Raw genomic sequence first — 19358 nt, 5'->3', positions numbered from 1 at the left:
AGATTTGCCACAAACAGTCAGAGTTACAGAGGCGACATGGACTTCAATTTTTTACATGACGCATGATTTAGGGATAATTTGTGTTTAAGACTTAGTAAAACCCGCCTCTTATAAACTTGAATTACGCCCATGTTACCTCCCAAGTGTTACTTAAACTTCTTACTTGCAACCCCAAAAATGGCCTTTCCAGGAAGTAAAATTTGGCACAGATAGCGATAGTTACAGAGCCCGGAAAGTGACGTGGACGTAATTTTTCTATAAAGTGTGCAAGTGGTTTCCAACTCGCGTGCATGTTCTACTAAGTCGCACAAATGCATCACTAAAGTGCACTTGCGCATTAATAAATTTGTATGTGCGACTTAGTAAAAGGTACTTCATTAAAATAATTACATCCATTTTACCTCCATACAGAGATATTGCATCAAATAATTTGACAAAAAATGTTTTCTCTTCCAAGATTTAATGGTACCTATTATTTTGTTTTTATTCTTTTGATTTGGTATCTTTTTATGTTTGTGTTTGTCTTGACATCTTGGGACCATGTTGGAAATAAGTGTTTTTTCACTTTAACATGTTATCCTATGGATTTATTTGTCTTATCGTCTGCTAATCCCTAAATAAAAATCAATCAATCAATGATGCACTGAATATAAAGATGGATGACAGATACAAAAAAAGTGAAGCCAAATCATCTGGATCGCCCCCTAGTGGTTGGCTGTGGTACAGGTCTTAGGAGTCTTCTCTTAATTATCCCATATTTTAGAATAATGGAATAATAATAATGCCACTGGTATTCTGCTTGTTGGTTTATTTACCTCATCTCGCGCAGAAACAAAGAACCGGATGTGTTGAATTCGTGTCTTATCTTGAAAGCCACAACCGGAAGTTGCGTTTCCTCTGAAATACGTGACGACGTGAACCCGCCAGGAGCAGAAGTGACTTCCAGCTGTTTTCTGAAGAACTGCGCGTGCGGTGGACAACTCTCACTGTTTGTTTTTACTAACTTTACACAAACGCAGCCTTGTAACAGCGGACATGGCGCTGACCGACGCTGGCGTGCAGAAACAGGTAAAGTGGAGAAAAACACGCGACACGTTAATGAGACGTTAAACCACCGGGATCCAAGTGAGCGGTTGTGAAAGTCAGTAAACATGTCAGCTTGTTAGCTACGAAGCTAAAAAACCAGGAACCGCCACCGCTTCCGTTTCTTCAGGCTGTTTAATTGTTGTTAAGAAACAACTGTGACATCTTATAAATCAGTTTATTAACTGAAATGTTGTGTTACACTTCACATTTAAAGTTAAATTAAGTTACAGCTGGAGGCTACGAGTTAATGTGTCCTGACAGGCTAATTAAACCACGTGAGGAGGTAAATAAGATTATATATATATATATATATATATATATATATATATATATATATATATATATATATATATATATATACAGGACTGTCTCAGAAAATTAGAATATTGTGATAAAGTTCTTTATTTTCTGTAATGCAATTTAAAAAAACAAAAATGTCATGCATTCTGGATTCATTACAAATCAACTGAAATATTGCAAGCCTTTTATTCTTTTAATATTGCTGATTATGGCTTACAGCTTAAGAAAACTCAAATATCCTATCTCTAAATATTAGAATATCATGAAAAAGTATACTAGTAGGGTATTCAACTAATCACTTGAATCGTCTAATTAACTCGAAACACCTGCAAGGGTTTCCTGAGCCTTGAAAAACACTCAGCTTGGTTCAGTAAACTAAATCACAAGTATGGGGAAGACTGCTGATCTGACTGCTGTCCAGAGGACCATCATTGACACCCTCCATCAGGAGGGTAAGACACAAAAATAAATTTCTCAAAGAGCAAGCTGTTCACAGAGTGCAGTTTCAAAGCACATCCACAAAAAGTCTGTTGGAAGGGGGAAATGTGGCAGGAAACGCTGCACAACCAAGAGAGATGACCGCAGCCTTAACAGCATTGTGAAGAAGGGTCGCTTCCAGAATTTGGGGGAGCTTCAAAGACAGTGGACTGAAGCTGGAGTCCAGGTATCAAAAGCCACTGTTCACAGACGTGTCCGGGAAATGGGCTACAATAGCCGTATTCCCATGGTCAAGCCACTTCTGAACTCAAGACAACGGAAGAAGCGTCTGACTTGGGCTATGGAAAAGAAGCACTGGACAGTTGCAGAGTGGTCCAAAGTCCTCTTTTCAGACGAAAGCAAGTGTTGTATTTCATTTGGAAGTCAAGGCGCCAGAGTCTGGAGAAAGGCTGGAGAGGAGCAAAATCCAAGTTGCTTGAAATCCAGTGTGAAGTTCCCACAGTCAGTGATGGTTTGGGGAGCCATGTCAGCTGCTGGTGTTGGTCCACTGTGTTTCATCAAGTCCAGAGTAAATGCAGCTGTGTACCAAGAGATTTTAGAGCACTACATGCTTCCGTCTGCTGAAAAGCTCTATGGAGATGAGGATTTCATTTTCCAGCATGATCTGGCACCTGCCCACAGTGCCAAAACCACCAGTAACTGGTGTACTGACCATGGCATTACTGTCCTCGATTGGCCTGCCAATTCCCCTGACCTGAACCCCATAGAGAATTTGTGGGGTATTATGAAGAAGAAGCTGAAAGACACCAGACCCAACAATGCAAATGAGCTAAAGGCCGCTATTGAAGCATCCTGGGCATCCATAAACCCTAAGCAATGCCACAGGCTGATTGCCTCCATGCCACGCCGCATTGATGCAGTAATCCGTGCAAAAGGATTCCCAACCAAGTACTGAGTGCATTAATGGACATTTTCAAATGTTTGATTTTGTTTTGCTGTTATAAATCTTTTTTTTACTTGGTCTGAGGAAATATTCTAATTTTTTGAGATAAGATTTTTGAGTTTTCTTAAGCTGTAAGCCATAATCAGCAATATTAAAAGAATAAAAGGCTTGCAATATTTCAGTTGATTTGTAATGAATCCAGAATGCATGACATTTTTGTTTTTTTAATTACATTACAGAAAATAAAGAACTTTATCACAATATTCTAATTTTCTGAGACAGTCCTGTGTATATATATATATATGTATGTATATATATATATATATATATGTATATATATGTATGTTATGAATAGTTTGTACTTGTATGTAAAACACTGACTTGACGGGATAAAGACTGAACCTGTGTCTCTTGTCGCAGATCAAACAGATGATGGGCTTTATTGAACAAGAGGCCAATGAGAAAGTTGAGGACATTCATAACAAGGTAACAGAAGTCTGTCTGTCTGTGTCTATCTTTCTGCCTGTCTGTCTGCCTATCTGTCAATGTGTCTGTCTGTCTCTCTGTCCTTATGTCTGTCTGTGTCTCTCTTTCTGTCTCTGTCTATCTGTCAATGTTTCTGTCTGTCGGTTTGTGTCTACCTTTGTTTTTGTCTGTATGTCTGTCTGTGTGTGTTTATCTTTACCTGTCTGCCTGCTTGTATGTGTGTCTGTCTCTCTGTCCTTATGTCTGTCTGTCTGCCTACCTGTGTGTCTGTCACAGTGCTGTTGGCTTCATTCACTGCAGTGACTCCAGCTGATGTGTTAACAGGCGGAGGAGGAGTTCAACATCGAGAAAGGTCGTCTGATTCAGACTCAGAGGGTGAAAATAATGGGTCACTACGAGAAGAAGGACAAGCAGATCGAACAACAGAAGAAAATGTGAGTTCCTGGTCATTTAGGGGTCAAGCGATCTCCACAAGCACAGACACAGACAAACGCATTCCTCCGCCGAGGCCCAACAGTCTCCTGTGAATTCAATCAAGCTGCATCGAGCTGCACACACTGGTTGTTTTTCTGTCAAGAGCCCTGAATTTTTCCCTGGGAAATTTGAGAACGTCCCATGAAGTCCTATCTCGCAATGATAGAGAAAGAGGACACAAGTTCCCGGATCTGCCTCTTTGCCCGGATCCACGCCAAAATGTCATGGTTTCCTTCTTGCCCCATGTTCCACCCTTTCACCAAGTTTGGTGGGAATCCATCTGGTTGTTTTTTGCGTAATCCTGCTAAAAAACAAACCAACTGTTGAGCAAAACATCACCTCCTGGGCAGAGGTGATTAGACTGGCTCAAGAGCACAAACCTCCACCAAGACCAAACTATCCTACATATGATCGTCTGGTTCTTATAGTAGACATGTTACAGAGAAGAGGACATGCTCTGATAACCTGAATGAGTTATTTCTCATTAAACATAGTAAAAGAAAATGGAAAAAAACTAACAACAATCAAATGAATCAAACCAGGTTTTCCCACTGTCCTGGTTGTCTTTTAAATTCCAGTTAGATTCAGTGTAAAAATGTACTGGAAACAGTGCAGCCAATTTACTCATTGCCTATTTTTCTCCCACTCCCACAGCCAGATGTCCAACCTGCTGAACCAGGGGAGGCTGAAGGTGCTGAAGGCCCGAGACGACTTGATCGGGGTTAGAGATCAGCTGTTTATGTCGTACAACATTTTACATTCATGACATGGTTGTATTCATGAGATAGGATTGTGTGTTTATTAACACAGGCCACTAGTGTGTATGTGCGCTTATGTTAAGTCCCATTGACTCCTGAATTAAATCTCTACATTTCAGTTGGGTCTCCTTCCCCGCTATGATGGAAGTAATGGAATTTAATTTATGGTCCTAAGTTCATAACATTTATCTTTCCCCACAGACGAGTATTTTTACACAACTGCCTATATTTCTATTAGCTTAATTTACTTGTACCTTATTTCCTAAATGTGTCTTATCCCACTCTATCTGAGTAAGAGTGTCAATGAGCAACATGTTTTGTGCTGTAAAAGTTATCAAATTAATCCTTAAACCTGCAGACACTTGTCTATCTGTGTTGCTGTCTCAGGATTTGCTGACCGAGGCTCGTCAGAGACTTGCAGAGATCGCCAAGGACCCTGCGGTGTACTGCACCCTGCTGGAGGGCCTCATACTTCAGGTAACTTCTCCGATCTGCTGTAGAACCCCCTCCTATCGAGTTGTTGCTTTCCTCAGTTTGTGCGTTTTCTCTTTCAGGGATTCTATCAGCTGCTGGAGCCAAAGGTTACCATTCGCTGTCGACAGCAGGATGTAGAAATAGTTCAGGTGAGGTTGATGTGTAATTTTGGGATTAGCGAAACAGGTTATTTCGGAGATCACAGAGCATCACCATAGCCTCGCCGATGACAGTCGATAGTGTTGTGTTTTTATGCTTTATTACATGATAGGCTGCAGTGAAGAAGACCATACCCATCTACAAAGAGGCAGTGAAGAAAAACATTGCCGTCAGAATCGACCAGGAGCGTTTTCTTTCATCAGGAATGTAAGATGATTTAATGTTCTTTAACATCAATCCTTACTGTATCAATTTATTGTCAGATGACTGTGTTTTTATTGTGACTATGATTGAAATAGGTGAAGAAAACATCTCTCATATTTGTAATAAGTCCCTGCTCTTTGTTTTTTCAGCTGCGGAGGAGTAGAAGTCTATAATGATAATGGGAAGATCAAGGTTGCCAACACTTTGGAGAGCAGGCTAGAGCTTATGGCTCATCAGGTAGAGTAACTTTTACAAAATATAAAAAATACAAATCATTGTTCCTGGTCTGAATGACACACTAAAGGTAGTTCCTGCTGCTCGCCTGTAGAGGGCAGCACAGCCCACCGGGTTTCCCAGTGAAATGTATTATGGAAAGGAGGGAGAGTTGAAAGTTTCCAGTGGTGGAGGAAGTAGTGAAACCTTTTGTTTGAGTAGAAATAAATAATCAAACATGTACTCATATTATAGTAAAAGCACCAAATTAAATGTTCTACTTTAATATTGCAAGTATTTGCCTTTAAATATACTTATATATTACGTACTTAAAACTAAAAGTACTTGCCAAGTCTCTTCCCTAATACTACCATGTACTACATTATTAACTTTGCTGACTGTATTTGATGCTACTGAAAGAAGTCGCATTGTCATGTTAATTAATAATTAAGGCTGAGTCTCTGCAGTGGCCTCTTTCGAATCCATTTAGTTGAAATCTAATGCATTTTTAAAATGTATTTGAGTGTAAAGTACAGATATTTGCTGATAAATGTAGTGGAGTAAAAGAGAAAAGTACCTCAAGATAAATCTACTTAAGTAAAATGCAGATACATGCATGTATGTGAAAGTACAGTAAGTAAATGTACTTTTCTATATCCCACCAGTTTGTAAATTAATATTATTGAACCTTCTTTTCTGTCCATAAAATAAATAAGAGAAATATTGAAGCATATGTGACGTTGATTCACTAATTCACTTCATTACTTTTTTTCCTTTCACTTTGTTGCGTGAGTGATTCTAACTTGTATCCCGACGTCACCTCTGACAGATGATGCCTGAAGTCAGAATGAACTTGTTTGGCGCCAACCCCAACCGCAAGTTCACAGATTAGCGTTGGATTTGAAGAGGGAGCAGTGCGGACACAGGTGGAATATTTAAGGTGACCACAGACTATCCTCACAGTGTTTCAACAGCCTGCACAATCACCTGCCAGTCACCAGGGTCAAAGAAAAGCCAGATTTACTGAATTTACTCATGGGTCGTCTAACCGACTGCTTGCAATGGCTTTGAAAATATATATATTCCCCTTGTTGTTTTGGGTACATTTTTGCTCTTTCTAAGTTATTAAATTGATCAAATCTACATGTTTATGTCACAAGAGATAAACCTGTTCCTCACACAAACGTACTCTACATTATCTGTAGATCAAAGCCTATAGTGAGGTTGAATATCTGGTATGTTCGCCAAACAGTATTTGAAATAGTTTGACTTAGTGTGTGTGTGTGTGTGTGTGTGTGTGCATGTACGTGTGTAGCATAGACTGCAATATAAAGCCAAACCATCTTGATCGCCTCCTGTGGGCTGGTGACACTATAGGTCATAAACTTCACCTCCTCCATGTTAGCGGATGGGACATGGAATAAACTGAAAAGTCACACATTCAATTATTTTCTATTTTTTTCAAAGAGTTTCTGTCACTTTAGGTAGTTTCACACTGACGTTTGTCCAAGTGCTCATTTTTGTGGTAAGTTCGTATCAATTAGTTATTTGATGGTATAAAAATGGGTGGAACATGATTGACAGTGCGTGTATCAGCAGGACTTCGATATCTCAGCTCCACATCACAATCCCTACTTCAGAGACTCTGGCTCCAGATGATGTCAAAAGCACAAGATGGCAGCGCCTGTATTTTTGATATTTTGACCGTTTTTTTATACAATTGGAGGAAGTGGAGACTCGTCATCCATCCATGTATACAGTTTATGTCAGAGACATTGCAAGGGGGGAATATTTTGTCTTCATGTTTGTGTGAGTGGACACACGTCGGCCATCTTTTTATACAATCTGTGGCGTGTGGACACAGACGGGATGTTTTCAAGTGTTGTGGAGCACAAAAAAACTACCAAAGAAATAAAGTCATGTGACACATAGAAACCAGCATGTATGAGATCTTTTATTTACAGCTTGTAAACAAACAGTTTACTCAGGCTATGTTCACTCTACAATGAGGGAAATGTAGTAGCCTAGGTGCACTAGCCACATCGAAATGTGTCCTTCATTAAAAATGTAAAAAAAAGCTTTTAGTGCCACCCAGTGGACTTAAGTAATGGCAAACAGTTGGCAAGACAAGCTGCCATACTCCCTCCATGGGTCTAACAAGTACGTTGTCCTCGCTAAACTGGACTCAAGTATGAAAACAATATTTCAACACCACCGATCCAACTGAAATCATTTAAGACTTACAGTTTTGATGTTTTGAAATCTATCAGGAATGATAAGGCTTTAATTGCATTTTTTTTTGTTAAGTTAATGTGCGCACATCATTTGAAGCAACTTAAATGTTTTTTACGTGTAACTAAGCAGTAAATACAGGCCTAGGCTTCTGACAGGTTTTATTTGAACCCCCTCTAAGCTGTGAAGAAGAGCAAGTCAAGGCTACGAGACAGTGGCCCGGCAATCTAACCTGTGGCCTTTAGGCAGGAAGTGATCTGTGTGTTAGAGTATATTGTACACTAATACAGGGATTAAAGCATTACCGTCAGATTAACAAGTGACCTTTAAAGGCCCCCGGCAGGCAGCACCTCCCAATCCAGTGAGGGAATCCGAGATTACAACTGGGACCTCACGGATGGAGTGGGAGTAATGCATAACAGGCTTGGCCAAAAGAGATCAAGCTCCTTTTTTCAGAGAAACACGTCAAAGTCGAAATCGAAGTCGACATCACTGGCGTTTGAGGTTGAAGCCAAATACCCGGCTCGAGTTCTGAGGTCAAACTTTAGGCATTCGTAGTAAGATTAAAAGGAGAATTTGTCACTTACATTGGACTATGAACACTTTGTCCTCACGACCACATGTGGTCAAATTGGTAGGCATTTTATTTAGCAGCCTCAAACAAGCAACATGCAGCAGCTCTTTCTTGACCTATGTGCATCCCTTTAAAAAATAAAAACATATATTATTATTTCCACTTTGAGTTAATCAGTCCTGATCTTTTTGCCCCTTTTTTAATATAATTTTTTAGTAAATGTTAGTTGTTTTTATTCTTTTTAAATTAATACTGTCTATATAAGACATTTATTTTGATCTAAAACTTGCACTCAGGACCTTAGAGGACAAAAATATCTGTCAAATAAACTCCCAGTAAAATACATTAATTTTATTTTCCGCTTGTCATAACTACCAAACATTATTTCAATTTAATTTTAATCGTTAAAGATGTTTTGATTTGTTTACACATCACTTTATTAGTATCTTCCATATACTGAACCATTTGCCCTTGGTTGATATGGACGATATCATCACATAAACTTGCATGTAGGCACCAAAGTGCATCAAGTACAAAGATGCAAACATCTTCAAAGCTCAATAGCTAATATCAGTTTTAATGATTTCACTGGAGTCATTTGTGTCCTTATGATCCTGAGTGTACACAAAGTGTTATAGATGTGTTATTGTATGTTGAAATTCCTCCAAAATAAAAGCCTTGGCAACATGTTTGCTGAATGTATTAACACAGCCAACATGATCAAAAAATAAGAAATTAAAAGGACATAAACCTCCGTAAGGATGCACAACTAGAGAATAATCTCTCCCAGGTAAAAGGAAGAGCCTCAGACATATTGCAGCGAGCACGCTGGTATAACTCGGACAACTTGGGACACAGATCCTCAGATTAGTCACACATACACAGAACCCTGTGTTACCTACAGGACCCTGCTGACAGCATGAAAAACCCAGAGAATATTAAACCCACATATTAGTAATTAGAGCATCTTCATATCTCAGACCAGCAGATTGATCCTCTCCGGCTCTCTGTTTGTACACCGGTCACTCGGTTGTGTCATCATGCATTCACTGCAGATTAAACCAGCGAATTAGTTGAACCGAGACGACACAATTGCCACCGCCGATGCCAAAGCACCGCTATTCCATCAAACCCAGCAACGCCTCCCCTACCCCAAGAAAGTAGACACCCTGTGCAATGCCAAAGAGAGGAGCGATGACCAGCGCACGACACGCCGCGCCCTTCAGGAAAGCTCCCGGGCCCTCTCGTCTCAGGATGCGCCTGCAAACGTGCACAGAGACGTTGAGTTATTGTTACTCGGGCCTTTTAAGCTTGAGAATTTTAGTGCAACAAATCTCTAACTGTAGGATATAGTCGTACCTTGTGCAGTCAACAATTCCTTTGTATGTGTCTTCCCCTGCACCCTTTTCCAAGGTCTGCAGACGAGTCTTTATTACTGTGTGGGTAATGAAAGATGAAAGATGAATGTAAGTTGGCCACAAATAACAATCACAGGATAATGATCAAAAGGCAAAACAACAGTAAATACATTCAATGACTGAGTCCTGAGTGTCCAAATTCTGTAACAGAATTTATCCACAGCATTTGACGCAGAAATAATGATAATTAGTAAATGTCCAAACTCTTAATTTGCTTCTCACCATTTACTATACTTTTGATTATCTATAACTAAAGGAGATATGAATGAGAATCTTGAGTTGACTAACATTAGCAACAATAAGACACCAGTCATACTAGACCAAGGAAGGCTGTGAAGTTAACTGATTTAGAGCATGAGAGCATTTTATTATGTAAATTCAGCTTTATTTGAGGAAGATTGTGTAATTTAATCATTCGAGGGAGCACACCAAACTGAAATTGCAACATTGAGCATGTGCACACGCTGGCTGTTATGAGGAGAATATGCTATATACACATTGGACTTTCGAGGCCTTTTCCCCACTCACCATCCAGTGGCGTTACGGCCACAGCTGCCACTGAGCCCGCGGAGCAGCCAGCCAAGAAGGACTGCCAGAACGGTGCCTTGGCCTGCAGATCAGCCCGGCCCAGCGCGTTGAGGTTGGCAAATAGAGGGAAGTAGATCATCGAGAAGGGGACATCCCTGAAAAGTACGGTTTAAAACAATGGTTAGTTTAATTGTGATCGGATGGGAAGGAAAAAGAGAGAAGCTGCTGCAGTACAGGTTGGGGGCGATGAGGAAGGATTAGGGGGGGGGAAAGATTGTGAGTGAGAGAGGTAGAGAGACACTGAGGGACACTGAGGGACACTGAGAGACACTGAGAGACACAGAGAGACACAGAGAGACACTGAGGGACACTGAGGGACACAGAGAGACACAGCTCCCTTCAGCTGCAGCATAGTAACCAGACATAGCGGCAGGGATCTATTGATCGGTGTTGACTGGCAGAGGAAATATAACCAACACAGAATGAGTTATGCAATTAGAATCAACGATCATCAAAGCAGCGATGATACAGTTGAATAAAGGAATTGACAGTCACTGGGCCTTTTGCAACATATGTCAATACACAGTATGTCTGGATGTGTTGTTTATGGAAAATGACAAACTCTCAGTCTGGCTCTTTACTTTAGTTGTCAGAAAGTAAATAGATATGCACATGTATAAATAATCCTCAAACTCCACCTCTGTGCTCGTAGCCAACGGTAGCCAGCAGTTGTCCAAGTCACAATTATCACAATAAAAATGGTGGTTTGAACTAATAACAGTATGCATAGGTCCACTTAATTAATCCTCTTGCTTTTCTTGCTGTGGTCTTCTTGAAAAAAAAAACGTTCTTATTGTGGGTGAGAGTGTGTGTTCATGTCCCGTGTGTCTGACCTCATTAACGTGGCCCCTGCTCCTCTGTACAGTCCAGGCAGGCCACGGGTCTTCAGTAGCTCCACAGTGAGGCCAGTGGCCGAGGGGCGGTGAGGAGGCGCCGGCCGGGCCTGCGTTGGGGGGGCCGCCAACGACGGAGCTGGACCGGGGGCAGCAGCCTGAGCTGCGGTTGGCACAGGCCTTTGTGCAGCTGATGAATAAATACAGTGTCCCAGGTTAGCAAACACATGCAGCCATCACTGTGCACGCTTTATATTATTGAACAAAGGAGAGCCAGCCAACCGTTTGGTATTCAAATTTTGTAATAAATATTTATATTGCATTTTACTCAAAAGTAAACATGAGCTGTGGCTTATTTGTTTGGTAAATTAATTCATGATAAAACTCCTGGATCTGCCCATTTGGATCACTTCCTAATTTAATGGCTTCTTCCTTGTGTCATGACTCATGACCCGACCACTTTACAAAATGGAAATCACATGAGGAGCTTTTGCATAATCCTGAGTTCCGAAACAACCAAAGTGAGCAACTCACAGATTCGTCCTGCGTCCTGCAGCTGGATCTTCAGCATCTCCATCGGGGTGGTGACGACCACCTGACAGGTCCCAGCCCCACACCCGGCCAGCACCTCCCCCCACAGGGGCAAGTGCCTGGAGACACAGAGTCAGAGTCAGTGATAGATACAGTATGAACAAGGGAAGGACACGACAACAGTAAAAACACTTATGTTTATTGATTCCTATTTTATTGATGTCATTTAACATTTGCTTAATTTATCTGTAGAAATATGACTAGAGTAAAGGTGTAATAGTGTTTCATATAACAATAAGTTATTTTAGTTATTAAAGACTAGGTCAAGGCATCGGCTCACTTGTGGTATATTGTGGCACAAATTAAATTCAGATTCAGCAGCAATATTCATTCATTAATTCATAATTCATACATACATTAAAAAAGAATCCCAAATGAAAAACTGTATAATTTTAGAGACATCTCATGTTGATGGGGTTCCACGAAAATAAAAATCTCAAAAACCAAAAAAACTTCTTTATCAAACAATATTTTGTTGATGTAATGTAATAATTATTACCACTTTTTTTAAATCTAATTTTCTAATATCTCATTATTTTTTTTATAACAATAGGCATATTTTGGCAGAGCAGGTAGATCTATTGATTCTGTAGTTTGTGATTATTTCCATGGATATGGATCACGTCATGCATCAGCTGTACTGGTGATGGTACGTTACCCATCCTTCGAGAGCTTCTGCCTGAAGATGTCATTGGCAGCCAGCTTGATGGCTTTCTCCGGCGTGACGAGCGTGAGGTTCACGGCCGCACCTGGAAGAGACACAACAGGCTGATGACGGTGACACACAACCGTTTCCGCTACAGGACACACAAATAGAACAAAACCTACACAGCAGCTTATGGCTCGCCGCTGTGGGCTAATGGCAGCACACACCGGTTATTATGATAGAGAGATTTAGGGCTCACATGGGAAACAACAGCGTAGGAGGCCAGATTAAGCTCAATAGTAAAGCGCGGTCGTGGTGTTGTTTGTGACGGGGATTAGAAACGTAAAGAATACCTCGGTAGCACCCGAAATATCCCTCTGAGCGAACCGTCTTCGCCAGACAATCCAGCCTTTAGAGACAAAAGGGAAATAAAACAGCTATCAGATCTTTCACCATTTAATCTACTGACATAAACCTCTGTCAAATCAGAAATGTTATCCTTCATTTGTCATCATCACCATCATCTTGGCCTTTAAACAACTACACCATGACCCTGTATCCTGTCCCAGCTACAAAGTGGACCAGTGTTGTCAAAGAACTGTGTAAAGTCTCTTTTTCTTTGCAAAGGGGGAAAAAAGAATCAAGCTCCATGTTTATATAATCTGGCCTAGAGGAGAATGTTTTATCCTCCTTCTTTTCCATGTCTGAGTCACAGTGGAAAACCACAGTCTGCTGACAACAGGATGGCCACACCCAGCCAGCCAGTCGTATTGATGCTGTCCAGGGGTCAGGGTCTTTTGAGGACACAGAATCTGCCTTTTTCCTGCCATCTCTTACTTGTTTGTACTATAGTACAACAAATCAGGACCTGAGCAAACGGAGCTCATTCCCCTGATGTGATCCCGTGGGGGAGTTCAGCACAATCCCCTCAAAACTCTGCACCAAATATGGGAAGAGTGTTCACATGCCACAGCCTCTAGGATTCATTGGAAAAGTATGTGAGATGTGGTGATCTGAGTAATTTTGTGTTGTGGGGAGCCCAAATTAGAGCGCTGTTAACCAGAGAGCACATGTGAAACCATTTACCAGCAGGAAGATGCAGATATTCTGAACTGGTTTTGGACTTTTACATTACTTTTGCACATATTTGCATGTAGCCGTGCACCGACTCAAACTTTTATTTTACAGGCCTTTTTGAGACTTTTTGCAGTTATAACAATTTACAAATGTATAATTCAGTGATGCCAAGAGAAAAAGAGCTGCCTCACCCTATAAGATTCATTGCAAAAGTATGTGGGACGTGGTAATCTAAACCATATTGTGTTGTGGGAAACTCAAACTGGAGCAGTGTTTACTAGAGAGCACACGTGAAAGCATTTACCACCTTGAAGATCGAAGGTTTTACAGTTTCAGATGTAGAAAAGAATACTCATCAGCAGCCCTGCACTAACTTTAAGGATAAAAAATATAATTTGAGGCGTTTTAGAGAAGTAAAAACTAATTTTAAAGTATCACTCAGTGTCACTAAGACAGAAATATTGCAGCAATGTGAAATTCTTATCTTTGTTTACACTTGTCTCCAACATCCATTATAGTGGGTTAACTGGGGCCAGGGGAGCCCTACTCACATTCCTTTGTAGACCTGGACGCCCTGCTGGTTCTGGAGGCGGGTCTTGGCCAGGTCAATAGGAAACACGCATGTCACACCAACCAGGCCCGCCACGCCCCCGTTAATCAGCTTAGCAGGGAGGCTGCAAGGGGATCAACACAGACACACGCATGCACAAACCCATTCACACGTATGGCCACCGATACACAAGCCATACAAACAACACATCCGTTCATGGACAAACATGCAAAAAGAGCAGGCACACACACACACACACACACACATACACACACACACACACACACACACACACATGCAAAGACTGTCAGACACCAACATTTACCAAGATGCTGCTTCCATTTCATGAACATATCTTTATTTAGTAAAACAGACAAGATAAAATTACTCACCTAACTTTCTGCTCCGCCATCCTGCTCGTGTTTGGGCTCCAGGCCCTGGTCCACTACTCCTCTCCTCCTCTTACTCCTCCTCCAGCACCGACTTCTCCTCCTCCTCCTCTTCCTCTCCTTCCTCCTACTTTCCCTTGTCCCTCCCGCACTTCGGCACAAAGTTGTCACCGCGGACTCTTGACCTCTCTCACCTGCCCACCCGCGCCACAAATGCAGCTCTCTGCTTCTTTTGATGTGACAGTGGTGGACCGCCTTCTCCTTCCTCCTCCCTGGTGCAGCAGGGGTGGACGCCCTCTTTCCTGTTGTGGCCAAAAACCACTACTGTTGGATGTGTGTCTTCTGGCCGGCCTTCCTTCTCTGTTGTACCTCACACCAACATCCAATCTCTCTCCCCCACTGCCTGGGAGAACAAAACACCCGAGGTTAATGTGGATTAAATACTTCTAATGAGTTTATTATTTATTGTTATTATTATGCTCTTACATTTGACTGTTTTGTTTGCTACTGGATGCCAAAATCCGTCTGTCTAGCTATCTATCTATCTATCTATTGAACTGACACCACTGTTTTCCTGTTCACTACCACTCTATTTCCTCTGTCAACGCCCTGTTGAGTAGACATTTGTGATGGCTTTAGTAGCAGAGCATGGTTGTGATGGGGGAATGATGATTCATCTCACGTTGACCATCAGGAGCTTTAAAAACCCAGATTTAGTCATTCATAAATATGAATAGAGGCATATCCCAGGACTACCCTACTGAGACGGAACATCTTGAGTCTCTCTAATCTGCCAGCTAAAAGGGATTTGATCTAGGTAGGAGGGCACCACTGAAAATGAGGCTTACTCGGTTTCTCTTGAATGCATTTGAACTCCAGGACTGAAAAGACGTTTTTTTTTCCTGTCTTTTTTCTTTCAGGGAGTACAATAGTTGCTTGTGCAGCCTGAGAAGCATGCATCACAGGTAATACAAGAGGCCTTGTGTAGGGTCTGCGTTCCTGTACTGAGTTCTCCCTTTCTTTCATTCTTTTTCTGCCTTTTCCCTTCCTGACTTCTCCCCCTTTCCTCAGCTCCCTAATTAATCTCTCTCTTAATCTCTCCACCTCCATTCCGCCTCTATTTTTACCACTGTAAATCTTCCCTCTATCCTCACCTGTCTTCTCTGGTGGTGAGAGTACCGGACGCAATCAGTTTTGGCTCTGCTCATCCTGCTGGACGTCCGTTTCCATCACCAGTCCAACTTTGCATCTCCAAATATTATTTTTGTTCATGTCCCCTTTCAAACTCTCGTCTTTTCGCTGCTCGAGCACCGTCACATTCTACACATGCCTTTCACTGAGCCTCTTTCTGTGAAACTTTCTTTCAGCTCAGCTCCATTCACGCACAGTGGTGACCCTGCCAAAACACAGACAAGGGTGCCTCGGCCCAAGCCAACCTCCAGCTCCCAGACCTCTAATTCCCCCCAAACTGCACTGGTACGCCCGGCTCACACAGTTCACTCAGCACAGCCCCGACGAGGGACAGCTTTCAAAACCCCTCGTTCTCTTCCATCACACAGACATAGCAGTGGGGAGCGGGGGGTCTTACCTCTGTCGGTGCATCCCACAGGCAGGATCAAGCTGTCCACTTTCCTTTCACTTCAACAATGCGTGCAGCAGTGGTAGTCAAGCGAGAGCAATATGAGAGAGCCAGCCGCCACTCAGGGGCCGTTGCACAAACACCAGCATTGTCCCACCGCCTAAGTCCCTCCCTCTCGTGGTGACTCCCCTGTGTGACACAGCCGCAGCTACACAGCTCTGCACTAACACAACTTGACATAAACTCATGCCTGTGGAGCTGCTGCCACAACACATGCAAGAAAACAACACGGCAGAGGCGAACACACACTTATAAAGGATCAGTGTGTGTTGTTTCTGAGAAGATACAGATGAGACGAACAGAAACAAGAAAAGAGAGGGTGTCCATCTGTAATTAGCTTTCTGTTCAACAGCCCTGACATTACATAATACCTCTGAATGCACTGAATGCCACACGGGTTCACAGATTTACAATTACTACTGAGTTAACCCTGATAAAACCAGTGTGATCATCGCCGTTTGGGAGATTTTTACAATTATAAAGTATTTAAAAGAAGACGCGTAAAAGAATGAGAAAGTTATGTAAGGACATCAACAATAAGAGCATGTGATCTCCACCACAGCAACCACTCAATGCCCCTTAACCCTGTTTTCATGAGCATTGATTGATGTATTGATTCCTGGTAATGGAAAATGAGTGATCGGTGATAATGTCACTCATCAGCAGTGGAAATCTTTAATTGAAGATGACGTTTTTCTAATAGGTCACGTCATTCACTGCTGGGAAAAGAGGTGAAAAAATAAAACTGCTTGTTGCAAATGCGCTGCAACACTGTGTGGCAATCACTTGGGTTGCAGAAGTGCACGTTCTTTAAGACGGGCAGCAGCTACAACCGAACTGTCAGGGCCTCTTTAACAGTTGGACTGAGGAATAAAGAAAAATAAATGTTTCTTAGATTATAAAATTAAAAGATGTTTGTCACTGAAGACTGAAAGAATACAGAGGATGAAACTTTGGCTGTATAAGAATACACAATGAATGAAATTAACACATCTTCTACACATTATTATGAAGTTTATGGATACTTGTTAAGTACCTTCGGACACTGAATGTTCCCAAGTAAGGAGATGATTTTCAGTTTAATTGTTACAGGTGAAATGTGGCTCCAGACCTGAAAAAAAGTGATAAAGAAAACAGGTAGACAGACCAAAATACACACTTACAGTAAATGTGCACATGTTGATGATGATGATTTTCCACAGCAGTTGTTCTGACTTTCCACAGCAGGAAATGTGCAGGTGTAATCAATTACATTAACAATGGCTCAATTGTAGTAAACTGGAACTGGCTCTCCTGGGTGGAATACAGCCACCATTACTGTCTTTCATTACACCGGGGCTTTCTCCTACTATGACAAGTCAAAATACCTCCTGGGAGAAAACAGTCGACAGGAAACTAATACCTGGTTTTGTTTCCTGAAGATGAGGAGTAAGTATTCAGATACTTTACCTATAAGTAAAAATAAAAGAAATATAATTTGCTGCAAATAAAAGACCTGCATTGAAAATATTGATTTAGTAAAAGTACATGAATATAATTCATTATTATTAATAAGTGAATACAAATGTGTACTTTTGACCAGTATTTGAGTACATTTTATTTCTGGGTTTTTCCCCATCTCCAAAGTCAGGTTTGTACTGAAGCCTAAAGAATGGCCATGAGTGTAAGTGGAAATCAGAGCAGGGTGGCTGCGTGTATTCTGCAACTTTCACAAAGATAGACAACAAATTAAACTCAGAGGAAGAGTAAACCACTGATCCTTTTACCACCACAGTTCAGACTAATGGTCCAACTGGGAAGCTCGTCTCTGGGGTTTGTAGTTCAGTGTGCAGGACATGCCACCACTGGTGCCTTTGTTAAGTGACCAGTGATAAAATCAACTCCCTGATGGTTAATGAGAATAAACAGATATTAGCAGTTGATAAATCAATGATGACATTTTAACGTGGACTCTTCTCCCTGTTGCATATAAACACGGTTTAGAAAAGCTTGGATTTAAAGATGCAGAACACTCTTAACCGCTTCCCCGAATCCCTGAATTCCCTCGCAGCTTACTTACTTCCTTTCAGTTTTAAATTGGACCAATAAGCTTGTCGTCACTCAGAGGCGATACTGGATTGCTCTGTCACCTAGCAACATCCCCACTCCGGGACTGATGACCTACAGAAGGAGCTGTCACGGCACTGACAGCAGCGTGAGGGCTGTCCACTGATGCCCAGCCCCACTGACAGGTGGCTGTCAAGGAAAAGCTCTGCACACCTTTGAAGGATAGAGAGTTTTCCTATGAAATCTGAGACGTCTGGAAAACGTCAGTCAACAAAGATGTGTGACATTTCTATAATCTGTTGGAAGAATAGGATTATATGCAATAGAAAACAAAGCTAGAAAGACCAAAACCAAAAACTTAAGGAGAAAAATCTCCAGAGCAGCACCGACAAGAAATTGTTTGACCAAAGAAGGATGAAATGCATTCATTTGCAACTTCTTATATTGAGCTTTCTTATGTCCTTATCATTATATAAGTATCCAAATATGATAAGGACTGAAATTGTTTTTTCATTTATTCTTATTCTTGTATTAAGATAATATCAGAGTGCATAATCATGTGTTTTGTTTAAAAATCCTGGAATTGATGAAGGTTTCCATCCTTAAGTGAAGACACCAGTGGTATTAAGCTCATAACAAGCATGTGTTATGATGACAAGGATATTTTGATTGCTTATCTAGATGAAGTATTAGCTCATTTATTAATCAATCATTTAAACATGTTTAACATCTATTTTTATTACATTTAATCACTTAATCATTTAAGTTGTATTTTGAATATGTCCTACAATCTCATTTATCATTTTATTATAATTGTTTTGATTGTCATTTATTCATTTTAATTGTTGTATTGCTCATTTTTATTATCATATACTCGTTTTAATGTTGTAAGAAGGGTGTCAAGCACCAGTGCCTGAGGTTGATGTGGCTGATCAGATGCTCTTTTCAAGAGTTTGGTCTACAGCAAAATATCTCAGTTAACCACTTAACCTCTCGTGACCCCCATGACCCTTCCTCCAGCACCATGTCTAATCTATCAAATCTTCTGAAGGTCATAGGTCACATGTCTCAATCCTGCAGGGTCAACAATTTACAAGGACATCTGTTAAGTTTTCACCATCTGTTTTAGTTTTACTTGGGATCTTAATTATGAAGAAAAGTCAAAGTGGCTGTTCACTGATATTTTTTTTTAACCTTGGCCTTTTAAAGTCTTGAACTCTATACAAAGCAGTTTGTCTGG

At 41.1% G+C, this 19358-nt stretch overlaps 2 protein-coding genes across 5 annotated transcripts; one reads left to right on the top strand and one right to left on the bottom strand.

Annotated features, from left to right (window-relative positions):
• Positions 1-897: 897 nt before the first annotated feature.
• Positions 898-6742, top strand: atp6v1e1a (ATPase H+ transporting V1 subunit E1a). Its single transcript, XM_034588218.1, has 9 exons — positions 898-1068; positions 3188-3253; positions 3578-3687; positions 4382-4448; positions 4873-4962; positions 5040-5108; positions 5231-5325; positions 5472-5559; positions 6365-6742. The coding sequence occupies exons 1-9, from the start codon at positions 1036-1038 to the stop codon at positions 6425-6427; spliced, it is 681 nt and encodes a 226-aa protein (XP_034444109.1). The 5' UTR covers positions 898-1035; the 3' UTR covers positions 6428-6742.
• Positions 6743-7245: 503 nt separating this feature from the next.
• Positions 7246-16316, bottom strand: slc25a18 (solute carrier family 25 member 18). Of its 4 annotated transcripts, XM_034588215.1 has the most exons (11): positions 16022-16312; positions 14437-14836; positions 14046-14171; positions 12771-12826; positions 12430-12520; positions 11715-11830; positions 11181-11370; positions 10288-10442; positions 9701-9776; positions 9421-9601; positions 7246-9390 (listed from the first exon to the last, which is right to left on the bottom strand). In XM_034588215.1, exons 2-10 carry the CDS (start codon positions 14454-14456, stop codon positions 9460-9462), a joined length of 972 nt encoding a protein of 323 aa, XP_034444106.1. In that variant the 5' UTR covers positions 14457-14836; positions 16022-16312; the 3' UTR covers positions 7246-9390; positions 9421-9459. The 4 variants fall into 4 exon arrangements, with proteins under 4 accessions (XP_034444106.1, XP_034444108.1, XP_034444105.1 ...); XM_034588217.1 differs by having other exon boundaries at positions 7246-9601; positions 14046-14168; positions 16022-16316; XM_034588214.1 differs by having other exon boundaries at positions 7246-9601.
• Between the last annotated feature and the right edge of the window lie 3042 nt (positions 16317-19358).

This window comes from Hippoglossus hippoglossus, chromosome 6 (genome assembly GCF_009819705.1).
Source record: "Hippoglossus hippoglossus isolate fHipHip1 chromosome 6, fHipHip1.pri, whole genome shotgun sequence".
In the NCBI taxonomy this organism is placed as follows: Eukaryota; Metazoa; Chordata; class Actinopteri; order Pleuronectiformes; family Pleuronectidae; genus Hippoglossus; species Hippoglossus hippoglossus.
Note: the sequence above shows the minus strand (reverse complement) of the source record. Positions and strands in the feature narration are given on the sequence as shown.

Coding starts and splice junctions, on each gene's coding strand:
- atp6v1e1a (XM_034588218.1), top strand. CDS start 1,036: ATGGCGCTGACCGACGCTGGCGTGCAGAAACAG. Junction 3,254..3,577: donor TTGAGGACATTCATAACAAG/GTAACAGAAGTC, acceptor ATGTGTTAACAG/GCGGAGGAGGAGTTCAACAT. Junction 5,109..5,230: donor AGGATGTAGAAATAGTTCAG/GTGAGGTTGATG, acceptor ATTACATGATAG/GCTGCAGTGAAGAAGACCAT.
- slc25a18 (XM_034588214.1), bottom strand. CDS start 14,456: ATGGCGGAGCAGAAAGTTAG. Junction 12,827..14,045: donor GTCCAGGTCTACAAAGGAAT/GTGAGTAGGGCT, acceptor TTGTCTCTAAAG/GCTGGATTGTCTGGCGAAGA. Junction 10,443..11,180: donor GCAGGGGCCACGTTAATGAG/GTCAGACACACG, acceptor CGTACTTTTCAG/GGATGTCCCCTTCTCGATGA.